Below are 10,961 nucleotides of genomic sequence, written 5' to 3'. Positions count from 1 at the left end.
TTTTTTTCTCCTTCTTTTTTTAACACGCTGTGGGTTTGTAGCAGGCAGGGCGGGCCACAACGAGCCGCCACGGTGACCCGAAGGCGGGACTGAGGGGAAGGAAGCCACCCCCCCCCCCCCCCCCCGCGGAGCTGCCTCCCCTCAGCCGGCGGAGGGGCGGCCGCCGCCGCCTCCCTCCCCTCAGGGCGGGCGTTGGGGCCGCCGCCTCCCTCCCTCCCTCCCTCCCTCCCTCCCTCCCTCCCTCCCTCCCTCCGTCCCTGCCGCCGGGGCTCGGCGGGGGCTGTCGGCGGATGAGCGCGGCCGGGCTGCGGCTGCGGCGGGCGAGGGAGCTGGTGGCGTACTGCCTGCTCCTGGGGCTGTCCTTCCCCCTCCTGCTGCTGCTGCCGCTGCTCTGAGATGCGCCGGGCGGCGGCTCGTCCCCGCCGCGGGGGGACGGGCGGGAGGAGCCGGCGGGAGCCCCGCTCCGCTGCCCGGCGCTCGGCCGGCGGCAGCCCCAGGGCCTGAGGCGCCGCGGCGGGGGACGCGATGAGGAGCTCGGGGCGGGCTTTGCGGCGGTGACAGCCAGCCGGTGCCATGCCTCCCCGCCCCGGCTGAGGAGGGAACCGGGCAGCGGAGGGGAGAGGGGAACGCCCGGCTGAACCGCGGCGTCGCAGCTTCCACCTTTTCGCCTTCCCCAGCCGGGCTGCGGCGGGGCGGAGTGTGTCCCCTCCGGCTTGCCGTGCGGGGCGGGGAGGCGGGCCGGGAAGTGGAGGCGGGGGGGGGGGGGGGGGGGGCGGCTGAGATGGGAGAGAGCATGTCCAAGAGGCTGAAGCTGCAGCTGGGCGGCGAGGCGGAGATGGAGGAGCGGGCTTTCGCCAACCCTTACCCTGACTACCAGCCCCACGCAGCCGCGGCCGCCCCCGGCGCGGCGGACGCCCAGCGGGACAAGGCGCCGCTGCCGCCGGACGAGGAGTCCCTCCCCTTCGGCGCCGATGGGAAGGTGAGTCCCGGCCCCTTTGGGCCTCCGGAGAGGCCCCGGTACGGCGGCGGGGGCAGCGGGCCCCTGAGGGGGGAGCGGGGCGGGCGGGCTGAGGGGAGGAGCGGGAGCGCGGCCGCAGAGAGCTGCTGCTTCCCCCCGCCGCGCCGGGCCTGGAGGTAGAGCTGCCTGAGCACGGCGGGCCGACACACCGCTTACGGGCTGCCTGCTTCCTCCGGTGAAGCTCGGAGGGGAGCGATGAACGCGGTTCTGGAGGAAACGTACTTCTCTTCAGGTGTCAGCAACTCTCGGGCCTTAGCTCGCCCCGGCATTGCCCGCCGGCATGCCCGCCCTCCGAGGGGGATGTCGGTCCAGACCAGCAGAAGGTCTGTCCGGCAGTGCTGCTCAAACAAGGTTCACAGACTTCCCGCTCCGCTTGTCCCCTCGCGCCGCTGGCTGGGGAGCTGTGTGCGTTTTAGGCTTTAAGCACAGAAGCTGCTCTGGCCTGTTACCACGCAGGCTGGCCTAAACTGCAGAAGGAACACCGGAACGTGGGCCTTCTGTCATTTTGGCCCCTGAGCAGCCTCATCTTTCAATACTGTGCTGCTTTGTCATCTTTTGGATGAAAAGCACTGTGTGGCGACGTTGCTAGAGGCACAAATGTGCTGGGTGGGAAGCTAACTTTCCTAACTCGCTCAGCTGTACGCTGGGGTAAATAAAGTAGAGCCTTTGATCTCAGCTCCCTATTTTTCTGCTTGTGGCAACAAGGAATCACCTTAATTTACTGCTAGCATGGGACGAGGATGGTGATGCCCAGCAGTGAAAGCAGCATTCTTTCTGAGTATCGTAAGAATGAGCAGGACAGCATCAGCTCACCATCAGTCCGAGGTGATGAAAGGTCACACTAAGTTATTGCAACTGAGGTTTATGAAGTCCTGTGTGGCTAAGCTATGTTAAATTGGTAAAAAACATGCCAATAGCTTTCTTCTGAGGCTTTCTGTAGGCCAATCATCCTTCTTATGTACCTGCTTTAGATCCCACACTTCACGGCCGGTTTTTTAAAGAGAAAATAAGCCTTCATTTACTAGTGATCTGGGTTGACTACTACATTTTTGTTTTTTTGTTAGAGGATACTAGCTGTATTGCAGAACAGTTCAACTCTAACTTACTTCACATTTAATTCCTGAGTGAATCCAAATTCAGAGGTGTTGTTCTGTGGCAGAGCTGAAATGAGTTAGTCAAGAATTTCTAGCCCTGTATTCACATTAGGAATGTCTGTTCTGCTCTGCTGTAGATGAGTGTGCTATTTTACAGTGTTTTTTCCCAGCCCCAGTGGTGGATGACATTCCTTGTTACAGTGTGACAGTTGGCAGCTATTTGTGCAGCTTTGTTTGGAAAATATCTCTGAGCACTCAAATAGCTGTGTATTTGATAAAAGGGGGCGTCTGGCCTTTATTACTATCAAAAGTACAAAACTTCACTGGAAAAAAATCATCTTCTGTACTGTGTTACATTAATGGTAACTACAGCAACATTCAGTGGTCTTTGAATTTTTTCATCTCTGTGCATTTCATAGGAGAAGGCAGATACGAGTGTACGTTTTCTTTTGTTTCTGCATCTGCAAAATCTGAGGAATTGTCCTACATATTTCTGGGCTAGAAGATAGCTATGTGTGTTTGTATTCTTTGCAGCATTTGCATATTGTCAATCCTAGTACTGTCTTGACTTCTATAAGACTTCGTGATGAGTATTTGGGGGTGCTTTTGTTGTTTGGGGCTTGGGGTTTTGTTTTTGAGTTTAACACACTGCAGTCCCATCAGAGATGTCAAAATGTCTTTGCCTGCCTAAAGCCCCAGTGACGACAAAAGGACTTTACATAGGTTAGGGAGTCTGTTATGTAAACCGCTATACTCAATAGCACAAGTTTCCTAAAAATGAGAGCAGCTTTCAAAAGCCCTCAGTGCACTGCATAATTTCTTCCTCCCATCTGCTGCTGTGTGGAGCAGTGAGCACGGAGTGACTCACGTAATGACAGCTAGAGGTGTGCGGGGCTGTGCCGTTGTCATGGAAGGCAATGCATTATTAATCCCCCAATTTGATTTCATAAGCTGCCACAATTGCCATCTAAAATTCATCCAGCTGATAAAAGAACAAGAAACTCTCCAAGCCGTCGTCTGAAATGTGAGACAATTGGGACAAAGTGCTGCATATGGAAGCCTGTGTTTGTATGCGGAAGGTGCAATTCAGGAAGCTAGAAGGTAGGGGAGCAGGAGAAGAGAAAACAAACTTTAGGGGTGCTGATTTCCCACCTTAAAAATAGTCACAGTAAGCCCTGCAGTAATCTATCTGGGTGGGCTCTGCTCATGTAGTTGAAACTCACTTTAACTAGATTTCTTTACCGTGAAGGTGTCGTGGACTTGAATTGCATCTGTAACTTGTCTGAGAAAGCTGGAGGTAATAATTCATCAGATGGCAGTAATTCTAGATTAATAAGAAACATAATTTAAAATGTAAGTCTTTGTTTAAAAAAATGACGAATCTTTCAAATATATATCCCGTGGCCCTTTTCCTTTTGATTTGCATCCCATAGTGATACCTTAGCCTAAAAAAGTACCTATAGATGTTATCTCAGAGTGGTCCAAAAGTTTTCAAAATGGAAAGGTCAGGGGAGCAGAGAAATGAATAGACTGCTGTAGGCTAAGAACAAAGCATATTCCCTAGTTCATGGGAAAGTCAGTTTTTCTGTTAAGTTCAATTTTTAATTCACTGTCATTGTTTATTGAGGAAAGTATTAATATTTGAAAAGCAGATGTTCTTTTTATAGTTTCCCCTGCATTGTAGGCAACTCGAGTTTTAAACTCCTCTATTCTAAAATGTGGCAAGGTCAGGCTGTGGGCCTGTGCAGGTTTGGAACCAGAAGCAACCTTGTTTGAGCAGTGTTGTGCTTTGCTTTCCCACCTGAACTGCAGCAGAGCCGACCTGCAGCTGCAATTAATGTCAAGACTTGTTGGCATTGTGTTACCCATTAGCTGGGGGGGAGGGCACCGAGAAGGGGGAGGTCTGCACAGCTGTGCGTGAAGCGGGGCAGCCGGTTGTCCTGGCTCAGAAACTGTTCGTCAAAACCTTCGTGTGGTGGAGAGCTACAAAGCTGTCATGGATTTCCTGGGAAGGGTGAGGCGACCTTACTGGGAAGAAGCAGTCTTGTTCAAAGACCTGGCTCTGTGGGCGACTTGCCGATATCAACCCCAGGTTGCCCACCATCCTCGGAGCCACCGCAGCTCTGTGGCTACATCCATAGCACATCTGGCTGTGATTTGGGAGCCGCCTTCACACCGTCTGCGGGCCGGTGACTGGGGAACTCAAGGCAGGCTGATACTACCTGCTCGCCCAGGGAAAGGTTGGGAACAACCCCGTGCCCGGGCAACCTGATGCAGGTTTTCTGTGCATGCAAGAAAAGCATCTTTGGCATCAAGGCATAGACACGTGCCAGCCCTCAATTTAAGATTGTCTGGATTTGTTGTGGAATCACAGGGTAGTCTGTGACAGTGATGAAACTGGATTCCAACTTTATGGATAGGTCACTAGAATGCCCAAATAGTAACTGCTTTTTCAAGCCAATTCTCTCCTGATAAGTTTTTTTTTTCTGATTTCCCATAATGTTTTAAGAATATTACTAAATGGTAGTGTGTTCTGCAAATGTATACAACGTACTTAATCAGACTTTGCAGCAGGCTTCTTACAGGGAACCTGTTTTAAAGCTAATGATGCTTATTGGTAAAGATTATCACTTGATGGGGATACAGAATATTTACTTAGATTATTTTTTGTATGATTTGGTGATGTTCAGTTTCCCGGTGCTTTCTCAATCTCCTGTTAGTTCTGATAACTCCTTTATGTGGCTTTTTGGTCTTTCTCCTCCTTTAAAATATATTTTTAGAAATACATCTAACATTTTTTGTCATTGCCTCACTCTTCATTCCCCTCCCTGTAGTATTTTTTATATCTGTTGTGTTGTCTCACTGGGTGTTTTAGTTGCCTTGCTGAGAGCAGCAAGTTCTCTCTGTTCTGGCACTGATTCTGCAACCACTTAGACTAGTGGGCATAGTACCACTGGAGGCAAAATTGAACCCCCAGAGCCAGTACTTTTTTCCTCCCCACACTTTTTTTTTTTTGCTGGAGAGGTGGGGTGGGATATCCACGTTTCTTGAGATTGACACTTTTCTGGGCATTTCCTGACGGCCCATCTCAGGTGCGTGCTATTTCAATAGAGGACTCAGAGTACTGCACATCGAGTTTCCGTTGAAGGGAAGTTTGCTTTGCTTTTTGTCAGTCTTCGTCAAACTTGAGTCTGAGAATTGGTTTCTTGTACTTCATTGTCCATTACTAACTCGTGGCAGTTAGTGTATACAGCCTCAGAGGAAGAACTGCTGCTTCGTTCCTACAGCACACATCAGCATCAAATGCTGCTTAGCGCTTTTTGGATGCTTTTATATTGAAAGCCTCTCCTTTTATTCAGGACAACATTTTAACCACATGGTTAAGCCTATTTCGTTTTACTCAACCAGTTCTGAATGAAGATACTTTTTAAAATCAAAACCCATGTTCTGATTAAATTGTCTCATGTCTATGCACTCTTTGCACTTTTCTGGTTTTATCTTGCCAGGCCTGTGTATTAATGAGTTGTTACTCTGACTAGTTGTGTGGGCAAGTGCAATAACAGGTACTCATTTTCTGGTGAAAATGAATTATATGGGGGTCTAAACTGCACAACACTGATACACTGTCAAGTTCAGTATGTGGAATATACCCGCTGTCTGTGCATCAAAATAATTTAGACAGTACTGGCAGAGGTTTTAACTTTTTTTAACAGCTGATGGACCACCTAAAAATGCCTCAGCTAGGGCAGAGACCTCTGTGTGGTGAGTGAGTTTAAGTCGTACCCACAACCGACTTTATTTTCTTAGTTTTCAAGAAGTAGCATGCTGATGTTAGGTTACCTGCAGGACCAGTGATTTTCAGAATTGTTCTTTGGCTTTATCAGCCTCCATTTCCCAAAATACGGGATAATGTTCCTGGGTGTCTGTTAATCATGTTTATTTGTTACCAATAATCTGAAGCTTTTTGATGATTCTTTATGACGATGTAAATCTTTAGGCTTTGTTTTTTTGCAACCTAATCACCAATGAGACAAATAGCTTCTTTTACACACAGATGCATTTAGAGGCACAGTCTTATTATTTCTTATGTGCTTTAAACAATTCTTTGTGTAACTTGAATGGATTGCCTTTTAATGCTGTTTTTCAGGACCTCATCTCCTCTGAGATAGGGTGATGCCTGCGTTTAAAGCCTACTCCTAAGTTGACATTGTAGCAGTGTAGTAGTTTGCCTGCAGCTATTGAATTCTCTCTCTCTTTCTCTCCCGACCCCTTTTTTATTTTTACTTTTTTTTTTTTTTTTTTTTCCCCCACTATCACATGCATGGCACTACGTGCCAGATCACTGAAAAACAGAGCAATGTGTTCCACAGACAGCAGTGTTTCAAATCATTTATTAAGCATGTGGCTTTGCAGAACTGGCATTCATTTCTGGAAGGGCCTAACTGAGTAGTAGCAGAGAGCTGTGTTTAACTGTTTCAGAGGCTAAGAAACCTGATGAGGTTTCTTAGGATCTGGTATTTTCAAGGAAGAAATAAAAGCTGCTCTTGGAGCCGTAACAGTCTTTTGATTTAGGTAAAAATAAAGTAAAACTTGATTTTCTGTACAAAAAGACAGGTCACTTCCCAGGTGACCTTGCTAGGTTCTGCATGAGGGATCCCACTGCTATTCCTTCTGGTCTGCTCTTGCAGGAGCTCTGTGGAGGTGAGCGTGGGACCCCATCCTGCTTCAGTAAACCCGTGCTCCAGCACTCGGGGGTGAAACCTGGCTCCCTTACAGCCAATGGCAAAGTTCCCAATGATATCAGTACGGCCAGGATTTCTCGTTTCAGTAGAGCTGTGAGTCAGCCCCCACTGCATCCTCCCTTACCAGTGTCTGCCGTGTCCCTCGTGCAGTTTTTTATGTAGGTTTGATTTTTGCATGAGTCCTTGCTGCAGTGCCAACTTGCCAATTTTCTTCTCTGTGAGATGCCCTTTGGCTGAAAGAAAACCCAGTACCATGTTATGTCTCCTGTTTTACACATCACAAACAACAGTCACTTTTCTCTAAAATATCTCTTCTTAATCTGATTCGAACTGAGATGAGATGGAAGCAAAAGTGTATTTTGCTTGTTCAGTAGATAGCACTGTGTGTGTAGGCCATCTTCTTGCTGCTTCTGCAGGATCAGTCTCTTCCTTCTTCAGTCCAGTTCTGCACGTAGAGTCAGTCCCTCAAGAGCTGATGAAGTAAAATAGGGATAATAGCAAAATGGGGTTAATAGCAAGACAGTTGTTTTGGGAGCTGGTGGTGGCAAGAAAGACGGGTATGTTGGCAACTTTTGAAGAAGCTGAGCTCAGGTCTCCATTGTCCTGCCGAGTTACTTGGCATAGATGTGTCATGATGCAAATCAATGCTGAGAGGTGTTTTTAAAAAACACATCGGTATCTAAATGTCTTTAACAAAGGCAAATACAATTACTTACCTTGTGCCTGTCAAACCAGAGTGTTACTTGTAACCACAAAAGGAGTGCCATGAGGTCTCATGGCTGCATTGTCAGACTTAAGTAAGCAATGCTATATCTGGTCCAAATGTGCATGCAAGACTTCAAGCTACAGGCTTGTCTGACCTACCAGAAATCATGATGTAAAACACATGCATTGCAGCTGCTCCTTGCCTCATCTGCTCTTGGTGCTGGTTTGTTTTAAAGCCACGGCTGTAAAGCTGGATATGGCTGTAACGGAGAGGTAGGTTGGTAAGAATTGGTATGTTATTGTAATACCAACTGCAACTGAGATGCGCATTTCTTTTGGGGGATTTTTATTTGCATCATGGTGTATTTTTTATAACGTGTGTGTCTGTAGTTCTAGTGCTGGGTTTACAAAAGAAGTATTCAAGTTCTTTTTAGGGACCCTACAAATGAAAAAAAGCAGATAGGGGAAATGGGTATTGCTGACAAGGCCAGCATAATTCGGACACCATGTCATTAGTGCCAAAGGTGAGTGATGTTACATGTGCACTTACATTCCTTACATTTTTGTTGGCTTTAAAAGGCTTTGGATTGGGATGTATCTTTGCATACTGCCTCAGTGCAATGGAAGTGATACGGTTCAGGTAAATCACAAAACAGTTAATTTGCAAAACCAACACATTTGTATTTTTTTGCACTTTTGTTTTATCCTGATAACGAGCCTTTCTTGTTACCATAATCAGTATGGTGCGGAGTTCTGTTGGGTATAATAGTGAACGAGCTCTCATTTTTTGTGTTTTGCTGATTTAAAACCTGAGCAGTGGTTGGGATGATAGTGGTTGTTCTTGCTGCTGCAGCAGAGCAGTAAGGCAGCAGTTAAATTCCTGGAGAGAGCCCTTTTCTTGTTATAAATAGAAATAACTAGAGTATCTAGTTCTAGGTGCTCTTCAGCTCCTTTTATCATCCAGACTGTTGTGAACCAGGAGTAAATGCTACACTGGATATCAGAGGTCAGGCTTCCTGGTTTTGTTTGTCCCTACAGGAGTAACAAGAGTCACCTGCAGAAAAGGCTGAATGCCAGCTGGAATCATCCTCATGAAATGAAAATGCTTCTCATGAAAATCAATCTGTGCTCAACACGAATTAGCGCGCTTTATGCTCAGCTGTAATGTTGCCATAAGATTCCTTGAAGGAGGTTTATAAGTCTTCTAAAGCCACCTTTCAACGTTCATTTCTTTATGTAATTATTTTATTCTAGTACATGTAAGTGTCTGTTATAAGCATATAGTAGGATCTTATCAAATGAACAGTGGCAGTGCTCGGTTGTTAAAGGTTCAGAGCAACCAAAAAAAAATATAAAAATAAGGCAGTGGTGGAGGAGTAGGTAACTGGGGAAAACTTTGTTGCCACTCACAACCTATTCACACTGGCATAAACTTGGGAGTAGCTTTGTTTGGGCTGATAAATAATTATAACAATAATCTAAAAAATCCTTTCACCTGTGCTCTTCCAAGCACTGGATCAAGATAGGTAACTTACAATTCCCATTTTAGAGAGAGGACAATGCCAACCTGAGCTAAATTATTTGTATGGAACGAAGGTTTCAAAGCAGAGCATAGGTGTCCTGATGTCCTAGTATTCCCTTCCTGCCTCTTAAGTAATTTGATCTGGTGTTGGATAAAAAATATCCTGATTTGGTGACAGCAGGTGTATTGTCAGAACAAAAAGATAGCCATCCTGCTTGTGACATGCAGCAGGTAAATAAACTGGGAGTCTGAAACCTTAGTTCACTCTTGTCAGAGAAGCTGAGCGCTTTGCCTGGATGCACCCGTGTGGATATCCTCACGCTGTTTCTACCATATGCCAAGCACTGGCGTAGCTGTCTTTTGAAGGGGAAACCCTGCCCTTGGGAAAGGTTTTGCTTTGTGTTAAGACTTCACTGAACTAGTCAAAATGGTGGTGGGGATGGGGGGGATGTTGTGTGTGAATGGCACAGTTTCCTAACAAAATGATGCTTAATGCCATAGGAAGGCCAAAGAGTAACAGACAGGAGATGCTCACTGTGTTTGGTTGCTATTTCGAGAGTTACAGGAGAGGGTGGAGGGGGCTGTAGCTCCTTCCTGGAGTGGTATGTATGCAGTGTGAGATAGAATGGCACAATGTCCTTCTCCCTTCCTATCTTACCATCATAAAATGGATTTGAACCATTGACCCCGGAGACTTCTGGTGTGTCAGAGGACTCGTGTAATTTCTGATTTCTGAATCTGTTGAATGGATGTTTGAGTTCACTGGTTTTTATTTGAAGTTCTGAACAAGAGTACAAAGTGTGGTGTATTCTGAGTAATCAGTTGCATGGTGGCATCCAGGACCCGTCGTTTATCTGAACCCTTCCCATTTGGGATGTGTTATAATCAGACAAGAACTTAACTTCCTAATGAGCTAATTTCTCCTTCTCCAGTAAAAAAAAAAAAAAAAAACCAAAACAGAACAAAGCAACAAAAACAACACAGAAATGTAGATGTGTTTAACATCCAAATAAGCCTTCACTGATCTGATTTGTTCCAGTTGCCATCTGGGAGCAGGCTGGCGAAGCAAGATGTGGAAGGAGATCAACCACTGTCAGAAAACAGTAACTTATTCTCAGTGTAAGCTGACAAGTAGCCAAATTGCATAATGCCATTTTTTGGATGACCACTGCATTGTGGCTCTTGGTTTGGGAGGTGGGGAAGCTCTGCTGGTTTCCATGTTCCTAGAGAGTTCCTCTCCTGGCTGTTGCCAGATAACTAAGATAGGGGTGGCAAGGGACGTATGCCTGGGACGTTCAGTAGATGATGGAAAACACATACAGGAAATATTTTTGGATGGCACAAAGTTTGTGTACATCACTATTTTGTCAGAATGATGCAATTATCTCATAATTATACAGCTTTTTTGTATAGCCCAGGAGGGGAAGAGTTTTTATGTTTCTTCTCTAGGTCTGTAGTAGATAAATTGTGCTATAAGTAAGCCTAGCCTGCAAGTGATATTTAAATATATAAAATAGTTTTTAATAAATGTGTTAATAGGAGAAGCTGATTAATAAAAGATACTGTTTAATGTAAAAAAAAACAACAAACAATTGCTTTGTTTTTCCTGGTGCTCCCACTCAAATGTAGAATCATCCTGTGAAGGGACTTCATGAATACTCTTTCCCATGGAAGCTAATACAGCAATAAATTCTAGTTAATTGACTATTTCCACATTCCGTAGGTTTAAGGGACTCATCAATAATGTACTTTCCCATATAGTATGCTTAATGAGAGAGAAATGTTGTCACGAGTGAGGTATCCTCTGTTATATTTCAAATATAGCATCTATGTACACTTTCCTTGGTCAAAAGTAAAAGCAAGCGATGTATAAAATTAAA

General features: G+C 45.8%; 1 protein-coding gene across 1 annotated transcript in view; it reads left to right on the top strand.

Moving 5' to 3' along the window:
- The first annotated feature begins 251 nt into the window (after positions 1-251).
- LANCL2 (LanC like 2) overlaps positions 252-10,961 on the top strand; it is a 31,592-nt gene continuing 20,882 nt past the window's right edge. The window contains exon 1 of the mRNA XM_042806352.1: positions 252-979. Within this exon, the coding sequence (XP_042662286.1) occupies positions 782-979 (198 nt within the window). The 5' untranslated portion in view covers positions 252-781. The remainder of the gene's footprint in view (positions 980-10,961) is intronic.

Source organism: Tyto alba, unplaced genomic scaffold (genome assembly GCF_018691265.1).
Source record: "Tyto alba isolate M040663 unplaced genomic scaffold, T.alba_DEE_v4.0 Super-Scaffold_46, whole genome shotgun sequence".
Classification (NCBI taxonomy): Eukaryota; Metazoa; Chordata; class Aves; order Strigiformes; family Tytonidae; genus Tyto; species Tyto alba.
This window is presented reverse-complemented; position numbering and strand designations above follow the sequence as displayed.